Source organism: Sorghum bicolor, chromosome 6 (assembly GCF_000003195.3).
Source record: "Sorghum bicolor cultivar BTx623 chromosome 6, Sorghum_bicolor_NCBIv3, whole genome shotgun sequence".
Taxonomy (NCBI): Eukaryota; Viridiplantae; Streptophyta; class Magnoliopsida; order Poales; family Poaceae; genus Sorghum; species Sorghum bicolor.
In genome coordinates this window covers 3,132,281-3,158,990 of record NC_012875.2, presented here as the reverse complement: position 1 = coordinate 3,158,990, position 26,710 = coordinate 3,132,281, and the positions used below count along the sequence as shown (strand labels likewise).

General features: G+C 47.7%; 1 protein-coding gene across 1 annotated transcript; it reads left to right on the top strand.

Annotated features, from left to right (window-relative positions):
• LOC110436304 (translation initiation factor IF-2-like) lies at positions 22,783-23,999 on the top strand. Its single transcript, XM_021462997.1, has 4 exons — positions 22,783-22,816; positions 23,028-23,365; positions 23,456-23,623; positions 23,739-23,999. The coding sequence occupies exons 1-4, from the start codon at positions 22,783-22,785 to the stop codon at positions 23,997-23,999; spliced, it is 801 nt and encodes a 266-aa protein (XP_021318672.1).

The window sequence follows — 26,710 nt, the reverse complement described above, 5'->3', positions numbered from 1 at the left end:
CCATTCTTACCGGCCTCGACGACTGCGACCAGGACGTCCCCGACCCCAAACGTCACGCCGGGAGCTTCGAACCGGCAGAGGAAACTAAGCTAGTCTTCCTCGACCCCAGAACCTCAGAGGGCAAGGCGTTGAGGATCAGCTCCAGCCTCGACCCCAAATAGGAAGTGGTGCTCGTCGACTTTCTCCGCGCAAACACCGACATATTTGCGTGGAGTCCCTCGGACATGCCTGGAATACCGAGGGAAGTCGCCGAGCACTCCTTGGACATCCGAGCCGGCTCTAAGCCCGTGAAGCAACGCCTGCGCCGATTTGACGAGGAGAAGCGTCGGGCCATCAGGGAAGAGATCCACAAGCTGCTGGCGGCCGGATTCATCAAGGAGGTATTCCATCCCGAGTGGTTAGCCAACCCCGTGTTGGTTAAAAAGAAAAATGGGAAGTGGAGGATGTGTGTAGATTATACTAGTTTAAATAAAGCATGTCCAAAGAATCCCTTTCCATTGCCTCGTATTGATCAGATAGTTGACTCCACCGCGGGATGTGAAATTTTGTCTTTTCTTGATGCTTACTCCGGCTACCACCAAATCAAGATGAAAGAGTCCGACCAGCTCGCGACTTCATTCATCACCCCTTTCGGAATGTATTGCTACGTAACCATGCCTTTCGGCCTCAAGAACGCGGGGGCTACATATCAACGATGTATGCTCCAGGTTTTTGGGAACCTTATAGGCAAAACGGTGGAGGCTTACGTAGATGACATTGTCGTCAAGTCCAGGAAAGCAAGCGGCCTGGTTGCCGACCAGGAAGAAACATTCCGATGCCTTAGGGCGAAAGGGATCAGACTCAACCCCGAAAAGTGCGTTTTCGGGGTCCCCCGAGGCATGCTCCTTGGGTTTATTGTGTCTGAGCGGGGAATCGAGGCCAACCCAGAAAGGTCTCGGCCATCGCGAATATGGGCCCCATTCGTAACCTAAAGGGAGTACAGAGGGTAATGGGATGTCTAGCCTCCATAAGCCATTTCATTTCTCACCTCAGGGAAAAAGGGCTGCCTCTGTATAGGTTACTTAGGAAATCTGAGCACTTTTCCTGGACCCCCGAGGCCCAGGAAGCCCTTGACAAGCTCAAGGCTTTGCTCACCAACCCTCCCATCCTGGTGCCCCCCGCCGAGGGGGAACCACTACTTCTCTACGTCGCAGCCACTGATCAGGTGGCCAGCGCAGCTATCGTGGTCGAGAGGAAGGAAGAGGGGTACGCCCTGCCGGTCCAGAGGCCGGTATACTTCATCAGTGAGGTACTCTCCGACACAAAGACCCGATACCCACAGATCCAAAAATTACTCTACGCTGTAGTGTTGGCTCGGCGCAAGCTTCGACATTACTTTGAATCTCACCCAGTCTCAGTGGTCTCATCTTTCCCTTTGGGAGAAGTGATTCAGAACCGAGAGGCCAACGGGAGGATTGCCAAATGGGCCATAGAGCTCATGGGCGATGGGGTCACTTATGAGCCTCGCAAGGCCATAAAGTCCCAGGTCCTGGCCGACTTTGTGGCGGAATGGACAGGGACTCAGCTCCCACCCCCACAAATCCAGCACGAATGCTGGACCATGTACTTCGACGGGTCTTTGATGAAAACTGGGGCCGGCGCAGGCCTCGTCTTCATCTCGCCCCTCGGGGTAAGGATGCGATACGCGATCCGACTCCATTTCCCTGTTTCGAATAATGCAGCAGAGTACGAGGCCCTTGTTAACGGTCTCCACATCGCGATCGAGCTTGGGATCAAACGGCTCGACATCCGAGGCGATTCTAGACTCATCATCGATCAAGTCATGAAAGAGTCCAGCTGCCATGACCCCAAGATGGACACGTACTGCAAAGCGGTTCGACGCCTAGAAGAAAAGTTCGACGGCCTCGAACTTAACCACGTGTTAAGGAAGTATAATGAGGCCGCCGACGCGCTCGCCAAGATGGCATCTGAGCGGGCCACGGTCCCCCCGGATGTTTTCGTCAGCGACCTCTACAGACCTTCCGTCGACAACAAGGACGACGGGGGGTCAGACGAACCCCCCAGCGAACAGAGTGCCGACCCCAGAGACGCTGTCGCTCAAGAACAGGAGGCCATGGACATCGAGCCAGAGCCACCTGCATCTGACGACTCGCCTGATTGGCGCTACCCTTTGCTTCAACGCCTGGTCGACGGCACTTTGCCCCTCAACCAGGCCGAAGCAAGGCGCGTGGCTCGTCGTGCCAAGACCTTTATCCTCCTTGATGGGGAGATGTACAAGCGAAGCCCCTCGGGCGTCCTCATGCGGTGCGTCCCACGTCAAGAGGGGGTCAAGCTCCTACAGGACATTCACTCGGGGGCTTGTGGCCATCACGCCGCGCCTCGGACGTTGGTAGGAAATGCCTTCTGACAAGGTTTCTACTGGCCCACCGCCGTAGCCGACGCCACAGAGATCGTCAGGGCCTGTAAGGGATGTCAATTTTATGCCCGGCAGATACATCTACCCGCTCAGGCCCTGCAAACGATCCCCATCACCTGGCCTTTCGCTGTCTGGGGCCTCGACCTGGTCGGGCCTCTGCAGAAAGCGCTCGGGGGCTTCACACACTTACTTGTCGCCATCGACAAGTTCTCCAAGTGGATCGAAGTCCGACCCATTACAAGGATCAAGGCTGAGCAAGCAGTGTTGTTTTTCGCGGACATCATCCATCGATTTGGGGTACCGAACTCCATAATCACCGACAACGGCACACAGTTCACCGGATGAAAGTTCTTGCAGTTCTGCGACAGACACCACATACGTGTGGACTGGGCGGCAGTGGCTCACCCCAAGACCAACGGTCAAGTGGAGCGTGCTAATGGCATGATCCTCCAGGGTTTGAAGCCCAGGATTTTCAACCGACTGAACAAAGTTTCGAAAAAGGTGGCTCAAAGAGCTACCGGCCGTCGTCTGGAGTCTGAGAACCTCCCGAAGCCGAGCCACAGGCTTCACCCCGTTCTTCATGGTCTACGGGTCGGAAGCTGTCCTCCCTACTGATCTGGAGTACGGGTCCCCGAGGATACAAGCCTAGGACGAAAATAGCGGCAAAACATTCCAAGAAGACGCGCTGGACCAGCTGGATGAAGCCAGGGATGTAGCCCTCCTACACTCTGCCAAATACCAGCAGGCCCTCCGCCGATACCACGCACGACGAATCCGAGGCCGAGCCTTTCAAGTCGGCGACTTGGTGCTAAGGCTCAGACAAAGCAACAAGGGTCGTCACAAGCTCACACCCCCCTGGGAAGGACCTTTCGTCATCGCCGAGGTTCTCCGACCCGGCACTTACAAGCTCGCCGATGAAGCAGGGGAGGTCTTCAGAAACGCATGGAATATAGAACAGCTACGTCGCTTTTACCCCTAGAACTTTTGTAAAAATTTTTCGATTGTTCATCATCATGGAGGAATAAATGAAAATTTAAGTTATATGGCCCTTTTTTGTCAGGGAGCCTCGGACCTGCCCAGCAGAGTCCCAGTCTCCCTCGAGGGCTACTTAGGGGGGAACCCCCCGTGTCAGCTCCAAACCTTTTTCCTTTTTTCGTGCAAGTTAAAAGAACTCCGACCCATGGTCCTTTCCCCCTTTTCTCTTAGAAAGTTTTAGGGAAACCGGAAACTCGCCCCGCAAATCTTAAGGCATGAGCACTAGGAAAGGTCAGCGCTCACGAGCAAGGGACCGCTCCTACTCACCTTAGATCCGCGGGACGGAATCGGACTTCTAAAAAACCACTAAGGGAAAAAGGAAGAGGACTTCGGCTTGGGGTTTCTGGTTACCGCAAGGAACTTACCCGACCTCACGCTGCCGAGGTCGGATCGGTATAAGGAAAAAGAAAACAGCTTAAAGAGCCATTAAACAAATATCTGCATTCAACATTAAACATTGCATATGTATGTTACACGGCCCACCGGCCTCAACACCCACAAAAAGAAAAATAAACTAAGAATCCTACTGCCCTGTCCACTCAGGTCCTTGAGCCCCGAGGGGGGGAAGCTCCGCCTCGTCGTCGAAGAAGGTGGCCAAGGCATCTCCGGGGGCAGCCACGGCGTCCTCAAGCCTCTACACCTCCTCCTGGGCCTCAGTCTCATCATCCGGGAGAACATAGCCCTCACAGACTGCCGGCAAATCAATGCCGGCATAGTGAGAGCTCACCACCGCCAGGGCTTTCTTCACCCCGGCGTGGAGTGCCTCCCTCATCCTCTCCCCGGCCCGGGAGTAAAGGGCTTCGACCCGACTGTGCAACGACGACCCCGACGCCGATACCCCGAGCCCCTTACACGCCGAGGTAACCACGGCTTCAAGAGCCGAGCGGTCTGAAGCCTCAGCGTCAAGGGACCTTTGTAGGGCCTCGGCAGCAGAGGACGTCTCGACCACCTTCCTCTCCAATTCTGGTTGAAAAACAGAGTAAGAAGCAAAAAGTCAAGAAAATCAAACTCAAAAAGTATAAAGGAGTCCGGGGTAAAGGGCGCAAGTCTTACCCTCGGCACGCCTCTCGTGCTCCGCCGAGCTCTGATGCCAGCGGGCCACCTCGCTCAGGGCCCCGGACAGGTCGGTCTGGGCTTGGTTCAAGGCAAGGTCTTTTTCGGCGAGCAAAGCTTCAAGCCGAGCGACCTCACCCTTGTACCCCTCAGCCGCCGCCTTCTGCGCCTCAGACTCTTGGGTGAGGACCCCAATCCTCTCCTCTAGGGGGGCGACCTTATCCCGGGCCTCCCGAGCCTCGGTGGCCAGTGCCGAGCACTTCTGCCGAAGCTCGGCAGAAATCTCGCACTCCTTCGCGAGCTCTCCCTCTGCCACCTCCCTGGCAGCCCTCTCGTTCTCGAAGGACGCCCTGGCATCCCTTTCCCGACGGAGAAATACTGACTTCTCCAGGGAGGTGGCCTTGAGCGCCTATAAGATCGAAAGTCACACGGGGAGTTAATATCGCAAAGCAAGGACAAAATTACTTCACAACACGGGTGAAAATCTTACCTGAGCCAGATTGAACATGTCACGGCCCACGAGCTGAGAAGCTCGGTTAAGGGCCTCGACACCAACGCGCCCACACGCGTCCAGACCCTGCCAGAGGTAATTCTCTGACGGGTCATCCAGAACGAATCTGGCTCCCCCCTCGGCATCGTCAAGGTTGGGCCAGATTACGGGGCTCTTGCCCCATCCGGCACCTTCCTCCCCTCCCGCCGCGGGGGCCTCGGGCGCCGCGCTGGACACCACGATGGCTCGGCCTCCCTCGGTATGCGCAGGTCGGCCCGCGCCCCCCAGATCAGCATCTCCCGAAGGAGGCGCAGCCTCGGGGACAAGGGCCGTCCCCTCCGGTCCTTGGCGCTTCGGCGCCCCCGTGTCTTGCCCCTGGTGACGCCCTGCCTCCTCGTAGCCCGGAGGTGGCGGCGACACGGGCCTAGCCGAACCAGGGGTTGACTGAGCCCCCCTCTTCACGGCTTTCAGGGGGGCCAGTGCCACCGAAGGCGCCTTTTGCTTACGGCTGGAGGGACAATATCAAGTTAGAAGAAAGAGAAAAACAAAAAATCAGCAGAAGGATCAGAAATCCTATCTCTACCTCGCCCGAGGAGCAGACTTCTTATGGGAGCTCGGCGCACCTTGGGGGTCTCCCGCGGCGCCAGGGGCCGTCGGTTGGACCCCTGCCTCGCCTGCCGATGGCGCAGGAGGCGCCATGATGGCCTCGGCCTGCGACACCTCCACGGGGCACTGGCCCCCGCCCCGGACGTTGGGGTGGGCCCGGCCCGACCCTCCGGCACTACTGGGTGAGGGGGCTCCACGAGCTCTGCCCCCGACGCCTTCTCCCCCTCTTGGGGGCTCACGGGGGCTGGATCCTCGCGTGGGGCGCTGTCCTCGTCTTCCACAATGATGTGGGGGACGGGCTGCCCGCCCTCCGGCGCCTGGGTCCCCTCGGGGGCCTCCGACCCACCTCGGGCCATTGACCCTTCCGGGGCCTCGATCCCCCCGGCAGCAGGGACTGCGTCGTCCTCCTCCATCAGCTCATCGAGCCAGTCGACGTCGCCGCCCCCGCCCTCTATCTCCGAGACCGAAGTCTCGGGAGACGAAGGCGGGGCGACCCCCGCCTTCTCGGCTTCACGATGATTTTTGGCAGAGATCTCCCGCCGCTGCGCTTTTCGCGCTGCTTTGGCCTTCTTGTCCTCCTTGGCCTTCTTCTGCTCCTCGTTCCGGGCCCGATTCTTGGCCCAGATTTCCTTGTCCTCTGGGACAGGGGGTGGGGAATCCTTGACAACCCCCATCCTCTGCGAACGATCAGGAGTCAAGGAAAAGGCAAGAAGAAAACGAGAAGAAGGCGCAAAAAATCCATACTTACCAGGGAAATGTAGCCCTTTTCAGGGCGCATCGGCACCACCCGGGAATTCTTCATCTCCGGGTGTGTCGTCTTCTCGACCCGGGCGGCGATGTCCGAAGGCGATATCGGCTCGGCTAACATCCTCGTCCCTTCCCAAGGGACGTCTCGGGTCATCCCGAACATGGGTACCCGGCGCTGCGCCAGCGGAAGCAGGCTCCTCTTATGGAACGCTACCGCCACCGTGGCCGCAGTGACTCGGGCCTCCCGCAGCTTCTGAAGCCCCACAAGAAGCGGGGCGAGCCTCTTCTGCTCCTCGGCCGGAGCGCCCCACACCCACTTCTGGGGGGCCTCTGTCACCATCCTCCCAGTGTACTTCGGCAGGAGACCGCCGTCATTCCGGAGGTAGAACCATGCGCTCTGCCACCCCCGGTTTGACGACGGCATCGAACTCCAGATGTACAATCCGGACCGCTGCTGACGAAGCTGCAGCGTGCAGCCGCCGGCTCGTAGGGGGATCTTCTCCTTCCCCACGTAACGGGCCGACATGTCCGCCTTGAAGAGGTGAAGCCAGAGGTTCCAATTGACAGGAACCCCTCACAAACTGTGGCGAAGATAGCGGCCTGCATCACCGAGTTGGGATTCAGGTTGTGCAGCTCTACCTCGTAGTAGTGGAGGATGGCCCTGATCAGGTGGCCGGCCGGAACCCCGAACCCCCGGTCTAAGAACGACAGGAAGCATACCACATAGCCCGGCGGCGGGTTTGGCTCCCTGTCGTTCACCGAGGGAACGATCCACTCCGGGAACCCGACGTCCTTGAGGGGACGAAGGATCCCGGCCTTCACGCGCGCCTCCAGCGCGGACTTGGTCACATTGCTGGGCGGCCACGCCTCGACGCCGGCCATGGCTTCAGAAGGAAGAGGAGAGTCTGCGCGGTGGAGATGGAAGAGATGGCCGAAGAAAGAGTGGGAGGCAGAGGCTTTGTGGCGCAGGAGCGAGAGGAAAGAAATCAAGCCCCCAACGGCCGCTTTTATAGGAGGGGCGAGCCACGACCACGCCCCTGCGAGGAAGGCCAAGCGAGAGAGAGAGAGAGAGCAACCGTCGCCCACTCAGGTGAAAAACTCGAAGCGCCAACTCCCTCCGATTCCCGCGCCCGCCGCACGCGCGCATTAATTTCGCAGGCGAAACGTCCCATCCGGCCGGGGCGAGACGGCACGGCCGTTTCGAGTCCCCGCGCGCCGCGCCTCAAAAGAAGCGCCCTAAAAAGTTATGTCAGGGTGGTTCCTTCCAGGGGACGCGGCGCCCGACCCCCCGCGGACCAAGCGTCGCAGGGAGGTCTCCATCGGGCGCAAGATTCCGTCTCGCCCGACCCCATCACGACCCCGAGCAAAAACTGCAAGACGGTTTCCCGTCAGGCAAAAATTCCGTCTCGCCCGACCCCGACGCTACAAAACGAATTTGAAAAAAAAAGCCTTTCGAGGCCCAAAATCCCCAGGCTATGGCCACCTACGTTCCAGAGGTTGCGAGACTGACCTGCGACACAGGTTCGAACAGTCGCCTCAGGATAACTGAGCGAGGGATGACTGAAGATGAGCACAATAGAGGCCAAGGTCCGAGCCCAACAGGGAGTCGGCGCATCTTTACAGTCATATCCGAGACCCATGCGGGTGTCACGTGAGTGGGATCCCATCGAGGGAGGCATCGAGCCCTCGGAACCTAACGAACGGTTCCGACATCCACCGTGACTGCCTTCGGGTACTTTTTTGAGATGTGCCCATAAGGCCACTAGCCGACCCCTATCGAACGGGACTCGGACATCCACTCGGATCTACCCGCCTGCAGCTCCCGGGAAACGTCGTCACTCGCCCATCGAGGGTAGTACGGCACGACCCACCCCTCCTCCGAGCGAAAGGAAGAATGAGGGACGTAATTACAAGACGAGAAAGAACCTGATCGACCCTTGTGGGGAAAGGGCTCGGGGGCTTCCTCGCACCATGGGAACAGGCACTACGTGTAAAGAACACGCAACCTATCCCTTAAAACACTCCAGACTATAGTTGTCATAGGGTGAAAGCCTTTGAAGGAATAACACCATTCCTCCAAAAGGCTCGGGGGCTACACCCGGCGGGTGCGCTCGCACGCACCCCCCGAAGAAAAATAAAAGGCTCCTAGTCAACTACAGTCCCTGGGGAAAGAACCTTTAAAGAGGTGACCTCACCCCTTCAGAGGCTCGGGGGCTACTGTTGGGTACCATAATAAGGGATACCCAAATCAGAGCAATGAAAAACGCAAAAAAAACATACTAACCACAACCCTCAGGGCCTCGGACGCAAGTTCCGACTCGCCCGACCCCTCAGGGCCTCGGACGCAAGTTCCGACTCGCCCGACCCCTTAGGGCCTCGGACGCAAGTTCTGACTCGCCCGACCCCTCAGGGCCTCGGACGCAAGTTCCAACTCGCCCGACCCCGTCCAGGCTCGGGCACCGGACCCCACTCCGCCTGGGCAGCAAGACTTCCACCGCACGGCGCCCGTACCTACGACATGACAGACGCGATGGCTTCCATACCGCAGCAGGGCAAGGTGACAACTATTCCAACCACCCTGGGCACTGCAGCATCACCTTTTTCACTATGTGCCCTTACCTCTTTCACTGCAGCGTACAGCCGCACAGTAGAAAGGGAATGGGAGAGGTAAATCAGCACCACTATTTGGGGTCTTTTCCCACTATTGACGGGATGTGAAGCAGTGCTGGCGATCCGACCCCCGCGACCCCACAGGGCTCGGTAACCCTCCACAGGAACAGCCATGCCGTCAACCATCCCTCAAGGATGAGATAGACTAGCCTCAACAGGGTCGGAACTGTGGTTTCACCATTCAATAAAAGACATCTACTCATGTAAATACCCGGCCTTCACACAATCAGATGAACACTATCAAGCATATGTGAGTTAGAGGCTTCACTAGCACTCTCCAAGCATGGACACTAAGTCCCAAGGGTGCTCAGCACTTGCCAAGACCGGCCACAACTTCTATTTATAGCCCCAAGGGCTAAACTAGCCGTTACCCTTCACTGCGCAAAAGTCAACCACACCGGACGCGTCCGGTATTGACCAGACCAGCGTCCGGTGCTCTTAACCGTTAGAAAACTAGCCGTTGCCTCTGACACTGATAGGGCATCGGACTCTAGCTTTTGAAATACCGGACGCGTCCGGTGTCACACTGGACTCATACCCAGAGAGCTCTGCAGGAGGAGTTTGCACCGGACGCTAACTCGGACGCGTCCTAGTTCACACCGGACGCGTCCGGTGTGCACCGGACGCAAACTCAGAGAGTTTCACTGAGAAAGCGACCTCACCGGACGGAGCACACCGGACTCTACGCAAAAACTGTTTCCGCGTCCGGTGCCTCAACTCGGACGCGTCCGACCTCATACCGGACGCGTCCGGTTTGACAGCACCGCGCGAAACGAACTCCAACTCCTTCCCTTGCTTCCATGTGCCAACACCAAAGTGTCAGAACACTTGTTCTAGTGTGTTAGCATTTTCACAAACATTTTTACAAGGGAGTTAGCCTCTCAACTTGCCATGCCACTCGATTCTAACACGTATGCAAAGTTAGATCGTTCTAGTGGCACTAGATGACCGATATGCAAACAAGTTTGCCCCTCTTGATAGTACGGCCATCTATCCTAAATCCAGTCATAAACTTCTCTACACACCTATGACCGGTGAAATGGAAATGCCCTAGGTTATACCTTTGCCTTGCGCTTTCCATTTCATCTTCTCCAATGTTGATGCAACACATGCACCAACCAATCACCAAATGATATGATCCACTTCATATCATCACGTGACCGTATTGGTTCATCGATCTTGACCTCACTTGCTCTTCACCGTTGCCTCGGTCCATCTACGCCAAGTCTTGCTCAAGCTTCACCGTCACACGCGGTCCCTCGCTTCAAAGCCTCCGACTTGCCCTTCACTCTTGCAACCGGTCCATCAAGCCAAGCCTCATCTTGATCTTCTCCACCTTGGTCACATGACTCCATGTCATGTCTCATATGCAATGAGCTCCTTCATCATCACATCATCACCTGTGGACTAATCTCCTGTGTATCTCACATAAACACTATTAGTCCACCTAAGTTGTCACTCAATTACCAAAACCAAACAAGGACCTTTCAATCTCTCCCTTTTTGGTAATTGATGACAACTCTACAAAGATATGGAAATTAAGCTTTTTCAAGCTAGCACTTCACACAAGTGTAAATTGCTAACTTGTTTTGGATTTTATGCTACTTATCCAATATTTAAGCTCTATGTCAAGATTTGGATAAGCACCACAAAACCCTACTAAGTGCTAAGGTGTATAGAATAAACCTTTGTAGCTCGATACCAAATTCGATAGCATTTGAAACATTCAAGGTACACCATCCTTAGCACCATGAGTAGCTAGACAACAAAAACACTAGAAACCCCGTGAGATCAACATTAAGAGCAAGGGTCTAGTCTTTACTTGAAAAACACAAGTTAGCTACCAACCTATGCATGCTAGTTATCATATCATCAATCAAGTTCTAAACTAGCATACACCACACAAGCATGCATATTGAATTTGAAACTTATGCAATGCAAGCAAGCACATGAGTATGCACATATCAAATGCAAGCGATCAATGTTCATGAGCTTGCTCCCCCTACTTGTGTGCTTATCTTTTGTCCAAGAATTTTGATCCATCATCTTTTCTTTTAATGTTGATCCCTTTTCCATGTCCATCTTTGATCTCTCCCCCTTGAAATATATCTTTTGTTGTCCAACTTATCCTATGATCATATCTTTGTTCCAACTTCTCCCCCTTTGTCATCAATTTCCATAAAAGGTATGTGATATCAATTGAAAGAGTGTGAATCTCATTGTGACAAAGGATTGCATTGGGATGGATGGTTGAGGCTTGAATCTTGCATTTTTGATGGACATCAGCATATGTGTTGGAATGACATTACTTGAATTGCTCTTGAGATACCATTTAGGATCTTTGACCTTGATACCATTTGGTGGGGCACCTCCCCCTATGTCATAGCATGGGTCATTCACTTGTAAATCTTGTTGGTGAGGGAACTTTCTTTGCTTGATGATCACTTAAAGTTGAGGATCACTTGTGGAACCACCTTCTTGTATGATAGACACCATATGTATAAACGTCATATCATTTGAAAGATCTTGTTCGATACCATATGGAAATCTTCTTCCAATTGAAGGTCTTCTAGTATGGAACCACTTGTTTGCTTTCTTGAACATTTGCTATCATGAGTACCAATTGTAGGATACCAATTGAGGAAACATTTGAGTTTAGATATCCATTTGCATTGTTGTCTTGTTCTTGTATTCTAATCATCGTGAGCTTCTAATTGTAGACTTGAACTATGTTGATTTGCTAAAGCTTCCAAGTCCGGTTTGAACCGATGACAAGCTTTTTCACACCTCACATTAAGGGTTATCTTGCCAATGTTGTACTTGTCACTTGATAACAATCCAAAATAGATCAAGTACTTGGGTTCACTAGCTCATGAACAAACTCATATATATACCACCAGATCAATTAATCATTCAAGCAATAGTGGTAGGCTATGAATTGAAAACTTTTCATTTGTCATGCATGATCCTATTAAGCATGTACTATATGCACTAACCGCATACTAGTAAGGGATGAAATGATCATGCACATTACAATGATACCTTTGCTATGTTGGAGAAGAGGATAGTCACATAGATTCCAATTCATTTCTCCAATAGCAATGTGAAGTCCAATTAATAAGCTTGGTGAATACCAATTATAAATGCCAATTGACAGATCAAATCTTCACCCATATGAATGGAGAACCACTTCTTGATCAAGTGCACTATCTTGTTGTGGTTGGCTTGCTTTTTCTTTTGACCATTGCTTGCATGAGAGAACTAATAAGAATATCACTTGAACATCATGACTAGCTCTCTTTTGGGTGTTGCTTGCTCTCTTGATCAATCCTTTTGATTGCTTCAACTAAGCATCTCAAATGTCCTTTAGATTACCACTTCCATGTTAGCCTTCCAAGCACCACACTTGGTTTACCCACTCCTCGGGCGGCACGCCCCTCACATAGGGAGAAGTGACCTCTCTCCAAAGAACCATTCTTGATACTTACTTGAATTGCATTTATTGATTGATTCAAGTGATGGACTTAATATGATGAGTAACCATGAATCCTTCTTTAAGTCCTTTTCTTTCTACTTGTTTAAGTCCTTTTCTTTCTACCAAATGATCTCCAATAGTCACTAGAACTTAAACTTCCACTTCATCTTGAGTTTGATCTTGATCTTCAATTTGAGTACTAAATGTGTACACCAAGTACATTCCACAATCAAATGACCTTGTACTCATTACTTGTCATGCTTCTAGATCAATTCAAAACCAAACTTAGGTGTCTCAAACACTTATAATCATATTTCCAACTTGAGGACCTTTCAATCGAAGTGACTCTAGATCAATCCAATAATTGTCACTTTTCTAGCAGATTCTGTACCCTTTAAAGAAATATCCATATCTCACAATGTACAGATCCAAATACCACGAAATTTGGTGGAGATGTGATTCACTGAGTCATCTAGCAGCTGTAAAAATTTAAGCTTCATTTGACATATAGATTGCTACCAGATTTCAATTCTTCCACCACTTCTACATGCTGAAATACTGCTGTACTATAGCTGATAAGATCTACTCCAAAACCGAAGTATCCCTCATCCAATTCTCATGAGATTTTTACAGCATCTTCTATGATAATTGCACAGCATGCATACCAAATTTCAAGACATTCCAAATAGATTTGATCACTCAAAAGCAGACTTGATCTCAGCTAGCTCAGATTCTCAATGTTGGACAGATTTCAAGCAATTGAGCTATACTTGTTTAGTTTGAATAAAACTTGAAATCAACTTGATTGAATGCATTCACGAGATATATATCAATTCAATACACTTACTAAAAGTCATCTCATGAACTTATCCAACCCAAATCAATCCAAACTTGATTACTAAGCATTTCATCCATTCAAACATCTTATAGCAAGCAACATTGCATATATATCCAGTTCAATCAACTCATATGCACCCAAATGAATGTGATCAAAAAGATATACCTTGATTAGCTCATGATCATCTAATTTGCAAGCTTCAACTCATGTAATTGCAAGCCATCAAATAATCCAATAAATCACCACAACTTGAATATTTGCACTTGTATGTTGTAGCACTTGGACTTCACTATCTTGTCATGGCATTGGGTTTGGATGTGCACTAAGCTTTAATACTTCACTCTATAATATGATGAACAATATAGACTCAGTTGAATCAAGTCTCCAATGCCGATGGTACCTACACATATTCATCCACTTTTTGATGGTACCCAAACTAGTTTGGGTCCTCTCAAGTTAGGAGCAACATACTTAGGCGATGCCTTAGTATGAGTAGCGGGATGTCTTGTAATAGCAACCATAGAGGTACCATCACCATCCTTTCTAAGCATATTATGGTTATCAATTGAGATAGGTTTAGAACTATTACCTAGGGGACATGAATAAGCCATGTGTCCCCTTTCCCGACATAAGTAGCAACTTCTTTTGGATTGAGCCTTTTCTTCCTTGCTCATGTGTTGCTTCTCATTGCCTTGCCTCTTGAGAGTTGCTTGAGCCTTCTTCTCAAGCTTGGTTGGACACTTCGAGGCAAAGTGTCCATCATTCTTGCACTCAAAGCATTTGATGTGGGAGAGGTCTTTTGATGATCTTGATTGTCTACCTCCCCTTCTTGTCTTCTTCTTCATCATCCCCATGTCACCACCATCTACATGGTAGATCTTGACTTGAGCTTGGGGCTTCTTTTCTTGCTCAACTTGTGGATTTTGTTGAGGCTTTGCTTGTTGCTTCACCAATTGCTTGGTTGGGCACATTGAGGTGAGATGACCCCAAGTGCGGCACTTGAAGCACTTGACATGCTTGAGCCTCTCTTCTTCTTTCATCTTCTTGAGCTTCTCTTTGTTTGGGCAAGCATTAGCAAGATGTCCCACTTCATGGCACCGATAGCACATGAAATGAGAGAGCTTTTCTCTCTCTTGCTTTCTTTTGCCCTTTGTCATCTTCTTCTTGAAGCCAAGGCCACACTTGTCACCATAGTTTCTTTGAGTCTTCAATATATGTTCAAAGGTGTAACACCTCTCTAACTTGTTGCTCAAATTCTTCACTTTATTTTTGAGCTCATTGTTCTCCTTCAAAAGGTTAGTTTCACAAGACATAGAAGTAGAACAAGCATCTATATGTGAAGAACATGGCATAGATAATAAATCATGGCAAGAGGTGGATACATGCTTCTTGCCTACATCACAAGGGTTAGTAATCATATGTGATTGATCATTTGACCCAAATGATGAGCTCTCACTAGTTTTAGTTTCTTCATTAAAAAGCCTCTTAGTGAGAAAAGCATGATGTTTTACCAAGTTATCATGAGCAACACAAAGTTCCTCATGAACCAATTTTAGCTCCTCATGTGAACAAGTAGTAACATAAAGTAGATGCTTTTGTTGTTCACATGTGGTCTTTAGAAATGATTTTTCATTTTTAAATTTATTTGTTTTTGCTAACTCATTTCTTAAAGCTTTTGAGAGTTTGCATACAAGCTCAAATTTTGGACCATCACAATCAATAATCACATCACCAATAGATACCTTAGTGTCACCATGTGGCATGAAGCAATATGGTGATGTAGTAGATGAGCTGGTGGAAGCATCACTCTCATAGCCATCACCTTCATCATCAAGTGTGCATGGAGTAGCATCATCATTTGCATCACTTGTGGCATCATCATCGTCCTTGTCAAGTGATCTTGTAGAATGATCATCATCTTCTTCACTTGACCATGAGGTGGAGCAATCCTCCACAGCCACCATGTTGTGGTCATGCTCAACATCCTCATTTGTGTCCACCTTTGGCACATCATCTTCTTTGGATATTGCCCCATATTTCTCATTGAGAAATACCCAAATCTCATGGGCGGACTTCATATCCATGATCTCACCAAATATATTATCTTTCATAGATGAGTAGAAGATGTTAGTAGCTTGGCAATCAAGATGTAGGCATTTCTTTTGCGCTTGAGTTGCAACCTTTTTATCAATTGCACAAGAAAAGCTCACATCTACGATCCACCACATTTGAGGAGAAATAAACTTAAAATTGCATTGCATCCAATTTCTCCACCGTGCAAAGTGTGTGCCATCAAAAATGTGTGGACACTCAACATCTAGCCCATAAGCCGCCATCCTCTCGGGTCGGTGAAGACCACAAATGAGAGACCTAGCTCCAATACCACTTGAAGGGTCGAGATGGCGGACTAGAGGGGGGGTGAATAGTCCTTTCTAAAATTTACTACGCCGGCTAACCGAAATAAATGCGGAATTAAAACTATCGGTCTAGCCAAGACTACACCCCTCTATCTAAGTTCTCTAGCACCTTGAAAAGATCGTAAACAAGCAAGCAAGGTGCTACCTTAGCAAGAGCTCACCTAAACAATTCTAGGAGCAAGGACACACAAACCTATGCAACTAGTACTTTGCAAACCGGGAGAGCTCCTACACAAACTAGTGAGGCAAAGCGCACAAAGCCTAAGCTCACTAGCAAGCTCAAAAACAAGGCAACCAATGCCAAATTAGAGAGCACAAATTACTTAGCTACACAAACAAAGCAATGTGACTAACAAGGTTACACAAACCAAATTAGTCACGCAAGGGAACTACTTCTAGCTACACAAGCAAGAAGGTAACTAGCAAGCTACACAAGCTAACTAATTACAAGAGCAACTACACAAGCACAAATATAAGAATGTAAATACAAGCTTGTGTTAGGGACTTGCAAACCAACGGGAAGAACAATGTTGACACGATGATTTTCTCCCGAGGTTCACTTGGTTGCCACCAAGCTACGTCCCCGTTGAGACAAGCTCCAAGGTTGCCGCCGGTCCTCTTGCTAGTAGTGACCCGCAAGTCACACTCTCCCACGTGGAGTGCTTACCACAAGCTCTAGCACTTGACCCGGCCGGACCACTTGTCGCTCTTCACGTCTCGCTCAACTAGAGTTGCTCTTCGCGATCCCCGCGGGGTGAGCACCGTACCCCTCACAATCTCTTCTCCGGAGCACCGCACAATCTCCTTGCGTGCTTCGACGGAGTCACAAGCCACCAAGCCGTCTAGGAGGTGGCAACCTCCAAGAGTAACAAGCACCACCGGCTTGCAACACGAACACCTAGTGCCACTCGATGCAATCTCTCGATGCAACGCACTAGAATCGCTCACTCACACAATCGGATGAACACTATCAAGCATATGTGAGTTAGAGGCTTCACTAGCACTCCCCAAGCATGGACACTAAGTCCCAAGGGTGCTCATCACTTGCCAAGGCCGGCCACAACTTCTATTTATAGCCCCAAGGGCTAAACTAGCCGTTACCCTTCACTGCGCAAAAGTCGACCACACTGGACGCGTCCTAGTTCACACTAGACGCGTCCGGTATTAACCAGACCAGCGTCAGGTGCTCTTGACCGTTAGAAAACTAGCCGTTACCTCTGACACTGACAGGGCACCGGACTCTAGCTTTTGAAATACCGGACGCGTCCGGTGTCACACCGGACTCATACCCAGAGAGCTCTGTAGGAGGAGTTTGCACCGGACGCTAACTCGGACGCGTCCTAGTTCACACCGGACGCAAACTCAGAGAGTTTCACCGAGAAAGCGACCTCACCGGACGGAGCACACCGGACTCTACGCGAAAACTGTTTCCGCGTCCGGTGCCTCAACTCGGACGCGTCCGACCTTATACCGGACGCGTCCGGCTTGACAACACTGCGCGAAACGAACTCCAACTCCTTCCCTTGCTTCCATGTGCCAACACCAAAGTGTCACAACACTTGTGTAAGTGTGTTAGCATTTTCACAAACATTTTTACAAGGGAGTTAGCCTCTCAACTTGCCACGCCACTCGATTCTAACACGTATGCAAAGTTAGATCGTTCAAGTGGCACTAGATGACCGATATGCAAACAAGTTTGCCCCTCTTGATAGTACGGCCATCTATCCTAAATCCGGTCATAAACTTCTCTACATACCTATGACCGGTGAAATGGAAATGCCCTAGGTTATACCTTTGCCTTGCGCTTTCCATTTCATCTTCTCCAATGTTGATGCAACACATGCACCAACCAATCACCAAATGATATGATCCACTTCATATCATCACGTGACCGTATTGGTTCATCGATCTTGACCTCACTTGCTCTTCACCGTTGCCTCGGTCCATCGGCGCCAAGTCTTGCTCAAGCTTCACCGTCACACGCGGTCCCTCGCTTCAAAGCCTCCGACTTGCCCTTCACTCTTGCAACCGGTCCATCAAGCCAAGCCTCATCTTGATCTTCTCCACCTTGGTCACATGACTCCATGTCATGTCTCATATGCAATGAGCTCCTTCATCATCACATCATCACCTGTGGACTAATCTCCTATGTATCTCACATAAACACTATTAGTCCACCTAAGTTGTCACTCAATTACCAAAACCAAACAAGGACCTTTCACCCGCGCAGGTGCTGCTGCCATGGCGCCTGCAGCAGCGGAGGCAGAGGCAGAGTCGGCGGCAGATCTTGGTGAGTCCGCTGTGCTCGCTTCTGTTATTCCCTCTGGCTTAATCTGTGGTTGCCCATGCTGCTGCGCTTGCAATCCGCTAATGGCTTCTTAATCTGTGGTTGCCCATGCTCTGCGCTTGCAATCCGCTAATGGCCTCGTTGCTTAGTGAATCTACTAGGTGTCTGGAGTATATATAGTAAAAAAAAGGCCCGCTTTCTCTTTCGAATCCGTTGTTTTTTATGCTCTTGCTCTTTGTCGCTCACTTGGATTCTAGTTTTGGTGCTATGTATTGATAGATATACATAGTAAAAAGCAATGTATGTGCTTACTTATCCATGATTCCTATTTACAGTTCTGTAGCCTCTTCAACAACTATGCTAATGCAGAAGCAGAACAGGTTGACTGAACAGGCATGCCGGTGCCATGGTCACCCTATTCACGTTGTATGTATTTGAAATGATGCATATTGTTTTTTGCTTGGCCTTCCAATCTCTGTAAGAAATACTGAACGGCCTCCTAATGTTTTACTGTTCTTTCCAATTCAGGGTGTTCAACACCTCGGACGTCTCTGTTCTTTGCTTCTGTTTTATAACCATGGAAGCTGTAGGACCTTAGTTTGTCGATTTCTAAGGCTGCAAATAAGCATACTAAATTATTTCTCATGTTAGTTACTACCACGGTCCCATAGATTCAATGTTTGTCGAATAAAAGTGCTATAGATACATTAATTAGATACTCAGATATCTTTCCCAAACAAGCTGACGCATACCAGCTCTTTCTTTGACATTGTCAGACTACAATTTAAAAAATTAGCAATACAGTTTTTGTGCTTTCAATTTAGAGTCTACTAAACCACCAACTAAAATAATAAAAAGCAAAAGCTACAGCTGCATTTCTGTCATATATGGTGTCACTATCTGCAACTTGGATAAGTGCTCCAGCTGCATCAGCTCGAGTGCTTGATAGCATGGTGTGTGCAGAACAGCTGGACCCCCTGGCTTTCTATGTTCATGTCCTACAACACTATCCTAGGTCATGTTAAAATTGAGGTGAGTTTTCACGAGAGTTCACCAATTTATCTGACTGCCACCTATTTGCTATTTGCCTTGCGTGGCAGTAACAGTTGAGTTTTGTGTGAACCTAAATTTGTCAGTCTATACAAAGGTGGGTTAAGCAATGTTGCTCATCTATCTTTTATCTTTTACATTACAATTTCCTTTTATGTAGTAATTTGTCACTTAAATTTGATGCCTCTGTGGTTTCACATATTTAGAGAGGGATGGAGCCATGGGATGAGAGGAGGTAGCTTTGGGGCAGAGCAATAGCAAATGCTTCAGATTTTCAGGCCATGTGATGTACTCTGAATATCTTTTACATTATAGTGTCCTTTAATGTGACAGTCCTTGCTATAGGTTCATGTGATTTTAGTGTGCTGACATTTATATAGTCAAATTGTTGAAAATATAGAGTTTCGTATTTTCTTTACAATACTTCTATTCATAACATCGGTATGTGATGCCTCTCTGTTTGCCTCATGCAGTTAATTGTCTTAGGTAAACTCTTAGAATTTAGTTTACCATTATGTTGTGTGCCACTGCCTGCAATTCTGGGAGTAAATTTGCAATGACCCGTTTATTCTGATAAGTTATATTTGTAGGTTGCAAACATTTTAAAATAGCTCTGTTCATTGAGTTTGCAGCTCTCTACTTCTGTGATTTTAGTGTTTTATTGTCTAGCATTTGTATTTCTATTTTCAGGGATTGAGAGGAGCAACGACGTGTGGAGAGGAGCAGAGCATCTTGGCAAATTCATTTGTTGGGACCTAGAGTAGCTAATGTGATATGAAGTTTAATTTGTATGAAACTCATGACTTTGTGTTTGATGTGATTTTGGATGAAAACATGACTTACTATTTGTATCGGTGTGCTGGAATAAGTGCAGTATAATTTGATGTCTTCTCGTGAGCTAGAATAGTAATTGTTAAAATGAGGATGAAAATTGGTATTTATTTGCTTTATACAAATGCTAGAATTTCATGGCCAGAACCAATGTTGGGCTGGGCTGAAATAACTAGAGCGCCCTTTGCCACCTGCCAGTAAAGGCAGTCGGCAAAGAATTCTTTGCCACCTGCCAATAAAGGCAGTTGGCAAAGAATCCTTTGCCACCTGCCAACAAAGACAGTCGGCAAAGAATCTCATAACGGCGTACGTTCCCTTTGCCGACTGCCATACTGGCAGGTGGCAAAGGCTTTGCCGACTGCTTTCCTCTTGGCAGGTGGCAAAGGTTTCTTTGCCGATGAATTCTTTGCCACGTGTTCTTTGCCGACTGCCACGTGTAAAGCAGTCGGCAAAGCCTTTGCCACCTGTTTTAGAGCCTTTGCCGACTGCTTTTGGCAGTCGGCAAAGAACGAAATTCCAGTAGTGCAGAGACAAAGAACGAACATCATGGAATACATGGCTAAATTTAGAGAGCCATTTGCCTAGTCTCTTGGAGATGGTTTTTTTAATACTAGCTATATTTAGATTTACAAAATGATTTGCATAGTTTCTTGGAGATACTCTTATCTTGTTCATTTTCAACCCAAGTGTAATCTATCTAATCTAGTCTATTCCATTCTAGTCTATCTAGTCTAGTCTAGACTATAAAAGAGCAAACAAAATTGAAAAGTATGTATCCCTCACCTTGAATCCTTTTACCCACTTAAGTTTTTCACCATAGATTTTACATCTAATAATTGATTACTATTCACCTGATGGGTGGACACACACACGGAGAATTACCCGTGTGTGCCAAAAAAAAGCACACCACACGCGGAGAACAAATTCTTCTATCTTACTTTGTATGGTACCCTCACGCACCACTTTTCTCTCTCCTGTCCATGACCAGACTCTGATTTCAAGACGTATTAGTGCAGGTGACACAATCATATTGTATTATATAAATCTTTAAGGCAAAAGTTGCCTAGGTGACCATGCAATCAGTTATACGTTTATTACAAAATATAAGGATTTGTTTGCTAGTTATAATACACTAGCAAGCATGTTCGTGCGTTGCAATAGAACATAAAGTTTGTGTCATATGTTCTAATGTGTCTTAGCATCAAACTCTATATGCTAGCTAAACACATGTTATTCCAAATAGTATGAGTCTGGTCGTGAGTTTGAGTCATGACGGGACGTTAAAATGATCATGATTTATATAGTGGTTGGTTACACCTCCTAAATTTTTATTGTCTCATCGGATGTTGGGACATATGCATGAAGTATTAAATATAAATTATTTATGAAACTAAATACACAAATTGAGACTAATTTATGAGACAAATTTATCAAGTCTAATTTAGTCATGATCCAATAATATGGCACTATAGTAAACATGTGTTGATGATGGATTAATTAGGCTTAATAAATTCGTCTCATGGATTACAAAGAACTTCTGTAATTTATTTTTTACTACTATCCAAATACCTCATGCGACATCATATCCAAACATCTCCTAAACTTTAGTCCATGTATTCAAACACCATATTACTTTTAGTAAAGCCGGTTACAACTTATGCTTGGGGAAGTGGAGGGATAGACAGGCTAAGGGCACGTACAACTGTGTCCAGAAAATTTTATAAAAAAGTTCCTCTCGAGCGGTTGACAGCATAGAGTCGTCGTCTCATGAGACGCCGGCTTCGGCCCGTGCTCCGAGGAATGAACAACGCACTAACGGATCTCATGTGGGTGATATTTGCTAGCATCTTGTCCTCTTCTAAAGAATACATAAATTTACTAAAACTTATAAAATTCATATAAAATCAAATTTAAATCCAAAAATTATGATTCAAATTTTGTTAGATTCCCTCTGGCCAGAACTACAAAACATGTTATATCTTGAAGATTCTCTGTATATCTTATTTTGTGGAATCGTTAAAAAACTATTTTTTCAATAAAAATTTAAAAATTACAGTAACATACTCGTATTAGTATTACGACACTATGGGGAAAAATATTCATGATTAATTATTTTGTCAAAATTACTAGTCTAACAATATTGTATTAAGTATATTCAACTTAATTATGCTTGATATGTTTTGTATTAAGTAGCAATACACTGGTATACAAGGATCATATTCATATTTAATCATGACTACATACAAGCATTAAACAACTTATAGATGGTTAAATAGACAACCCATTGTACAAGCTGTCTATTTAGCTGTCTGTGCGTGAGTTTTAAAAACTTACAGACAACCTGCTGTCTGTGGGTTGTACATGCCCTGAGAGTGAAAGGACGGGAATTTGGAGGAGAAGCTCATGCATTGAACAAGACATACAACTTATGGCGTGACCATTTAGACCTTTCCATACAATTATGAGCTAGCTATACCTTTGTTTGATTTAATCAAACTTAGTCTAACCATATATCAATTATTACGCAATAAATGAATAATTCTCATAAAAAATTGATAGGAGATAACTCATCTTAAATATTTGGCTATTATTTACATCTGTTGTGAGGTTAAAAAAATGAAAAGAGTGCCATTTTTATGCCATTAATAATTTCATGCATAGGCTAAGGATAATTTCTTGCATTTATTGTATAAATCTTAAGGAAGAAGTCATCTAGGTGACCACGCAATAATTAAGTTATATATGTTTATTCCAAATGTATGGATCTGTTTATATAATACACTAGCAAGCATGCTAGTGTGTTGCAATGAAACATAAAGTTTCACTACCGGAGACGGAGTTTTTTTCGATGGCCCTCAAGGTTGCCGATGGCCGAGGAATCTGCCATCGGCAAAAAACAAGGTTTGCCAATGGCAAAGTGGAGCCATCGGAAAAACTATTATTGCCGATGGCCGGGCCATCGGCGAAAAAAGCCCATCGGCAACCGTCCAGTTTGCCGGTGGCCCGGCCATCGGCGACTAAAAGCCATCGGCCAAGAAATTTTTTGCCGATGGCCAGGCCATCGGCAGACCTCCCCCATCGGCAAAACCCTAAACCTCCCCCATCGGCCCAGCGAAAGCGCCCTCCACCACGTACAGCTCTTCGGACGGGCCCGAGAAGTACACCAGCCCGAGAGTGCACGAGAAGCTCACCAAGTACGCCGACGCAGCTCGAGCGGCCCATGGCGACGACTACGACGTCACCACAGAGCCCATAGACCCTAAGCTCGTGATGAGGTTGGGAGGAGGGAAGCAACACGGGCGGTTCTATATGGCCCACAGCGCCATTGATCTGTCCTCTGTCCCGACGCTGACCCAGATCCGCAAGGAAGACCAGCGTAGGGGCGGCGCACCGCGGGTCCCCATAGCGCCTCGGGAGCATAGCAGTGCGCAGCAGATCGCGGGTCTTCCGGTAAGTGGAGTTTCATTCGTCGTTCGACCGTTTCACAAATAATGTACCTTGCCTTCAAATACAATCCACCATGCTCGTGTAATATTGCAGGCCCAGGTCCAGGAGGTGGTAGCCAACCAGAAGATGATGGCGCTTGCCTATCAGCAGCACGCGGCCTCAGTTGCGCAGCATTACGAGCAGGCGTGGTCGCAGATGTCCCAGCACATGCGTGCCATGGGAATGAGTGAGCCTCCAGCCGCTTTCTTCGCTCCACCTCCAGTACCTCTACTGCCACCTTTTCTTGCACCTCGTCCGTGAGTCCCTACATTGCCTACTGCTTTAGCTTGTGATGCCAGTCCGCAGGTACTAATTCCATCACTTGGTCTTTGTGCAGACACACTCGGCGGGTTCGAACCCAACTCCAGGTGCTAGCCCTCCGGCGAGTGCTTCTCCACAGGTTCCTCCTCCACACCCCGGTTTGGGTCCTTACCAGAGCCTCCTCCAGAGCGGGCAGCCGTTCGGCCCGACACCTCCACCGACGCAGGGGTACTCGTGGCCGCCGCAGGGGCAGCCCGGGCCGTCTCAGTTCCCCACGCAGCCGGGGTACTCGTGGCCGCCGCAGCCGCAGCCCGGGCTGTCGCAGTTACCTCAGTAGCTCGGCCACTGGCAGTACTCGTGGCAGCAGCAGCAGATGCAGAATCCGCAGCCGCACGGGGGTTGGCCTCAGTGGGAGGATGCTTCTGGGGGCTCGGGGACCCAAGGGGACGGCGCCACGAGCTAGGTAGCTTCTACTCCTTATTTTGGACCTTGTTGTGCCACATCGGACATGTTTGGCCGACGTTGAACTTGTATGGATGCATTTGGACATGTTGGACTTGTATGGATGCACTTCTGATATGGACTTCTATGCATGGATATGGATTTGATGCTATATTATGTTTGAAATGGCGTATTATTGCGAATATATGTGATGAATGTTGTATATATTGCTTCTGATATCATGCTTGTGTTTAAATGTGCTGAAAATGGAAGAAAACAGAGAAAAAAAGGAAAAAAAAATTCCTCAGGTTTGCCGTTGGTTAACCATCGGCAAACCTGTGGAAATTGGCCCAGCGCGGCCCAGGTATGCCGATGGCCGTGGCCAACGGCAAAAAAATTCGTGAAATGATTTTTAAAAAACAAAATACAAAAAATGCCAACGGCCTTGGCTATCGGAAAACAGGACTATTTGCCGATGGCCACGTGGAGTCAGCCATCGGCAAACCCGCCGTCAGCCTGACGGCGGGCCGGATGACATGGAGGGTTTGCCGATGGGGGTAGCGGCCATCGGCAACCCTTTTGCCGATGGCTTCTGCTTTAGCCATCGGCAAACATGTGTTTTCCGATGAGAATTTTGCCGATGGGAGGTTGCCGATGGCCACGTCACTTTGCCATCGGCAACCTTTTTTCCGTTGGCTAAGTTCTTTTTGCCGATGGCTTTGCATCCGGTAGTGTTTGTGCATATGTTCTAATACGTCTCAACATCAAACTCTATATCGTTGCTAAACTCATGCTATTCTAACGTACTATATGAGCTCGGTCGTGAGTTCGAGTCATGGATGGGACCTTAAATTAATCATGACATGTATATCTACTAATTCATCATGTACTACTTTTATAAAACCGGTCACAGCTCATGTTTGGGAAAGTGGAGGAGTAGATAGGTTGTATGAGAGCGAAGGACGGAAATTTTGAGGAGAAGCTCGTGCATTGTACAAGGCATCAACTTATTTGCGTGATCATAGTCCTTCCCATACCAATTATGAGCTAACTATATCTTGTTTGATTTAATGTCTAACCTTATCTCAATTAAATTAAATAAACTACAAAACCCATAATAAGTGCTAAGCACAATAAATGATTGTTTCCATATGAAAAATTGATCGGAGATAACTCAATTTAAATATGTGGCTATTATTTACATCTATTGCGAGGTTAAGAAAAGTGAAAAGTGTCTCACATACTAAGTGAGCAAAGTTTTTTCTTTTTTTTTTGTGAATACTAAGTGAGCAAAGTTGCGACACGTATTTGCTCAGCTAATCGGACCATGAAATGAACGATGTTAGTGAACGTTTTGCAGCTCCAAATTATAGACAACACAGGATATATATAGTCTACCTCTATGGACCTCAGATGAGTGGGCGTGAGTAACGGATGGACGAGAAAGTGACGAACCAAGATGAATAGAGATGATGTATAGAACAGATGTGAGAGAGTGTGGACCGTGGAACGGGAGGGAGCAATTTTCTTTTCGTAAGGTTAAATATTTAGTAATATAAATATTTTTATTTTTATTAACTAGATTAAAATTTAAGATAATTTGATCGAGAACAACTCTGATGAAAATTAGGCCCATTTGATTGCCCAGCTAGCTGCAGGATCAAAACTACTCTAATAAAATCCCAAGAAGTTAGAACTTAGTAGAGAAAATCTGGTCCAAAGTCTGAATGGATACGAAAGAACACCATTCCAACACCTTTGTGTAGGAGAGGGCTACTGGATTATGGATGGGGTGGGGTTGACTCATGCATCTGAAATTATGCCTGAACTACACTGTCAAAATAATCCCTCATGTTCAGTATGAGATATCCTCATAGCCATGTATAATGTTAAAGTGTAATTCACCTAACCATATAATATAAGTATGAAAAATACATTGCATCTTTTGCATTGTGACAAAGTGGCAAATTATCCGCTAAGAACCAAGACAGATAAATAGACAGCCTTGCTCATACAACAGATGGTTCTAAGTTTGTCAACGTTTCAAATAAAAGAAGATTCACAGTAGCACAACTTTACAAGTAAGAAATTGCAGAGCCAAGTTACTTGAGTGCCCTTCATCAATAGGATTAAACCCTAAACCCTAGACCCTAGCTATTTCCCATTTCTCCTTCCATTGGCTCTCAGCAAGATCAAGGACAAAGAATTCATGGTCACATTTCAGATTTTTCTAGTTTCCTCTGCCCTCTTACTGCACATGATACTTGTCACATCTTGTATTGTGCAGGACGTGCTCTAGCGCATCGTATCAGTGAGCATCTCAATCAGCCTGTTTGATTAAGCTTATCAGCCGAATCTGCTAGTCATTCAGTAATATTTTTCTCTCACAAGTCAATAGTACTTTATGCCATAACTTATCAGCCAAATGAACAAGAGCGCACCTAACATGTAGCCTAGTAAGGATGAATACCCTCATCTACCAACCTCAAAAAGTAGCTGCAGCTTGCAGACCTCCTCTGCTCTACTCAGTGGCGGATCCAGAAACGGACCAAGGGGGGGCTAAAGAACAAGGCGAACAAAAAATTTTGCTCGGTAGACACAGTATAC

Bases quoted from the DNA above. Each gene is read 5' to 3' on its own strand.
- LOC110436304 (XM_021462997.1), top strand. From the start codon at position 22,783: ATGGCCGAGGAATCTGCCATCGGCAAAAAACAAG. The intron at 23,366-23,455 runs GTAAGTGGAGTT...GTAATATTGCAG, and splicing joins AGCAGATCGCGGGTCTTCCG to GCCCAGGTCCAGGAGGTGGT. The intron at 23,624-23,738 runs GTACCTCTACTG...GTCTTTGTGCAG, and splicing joins CTTTCTTCGCTCCACCTCCA to ACACACTCGGCGGGTTCGAA.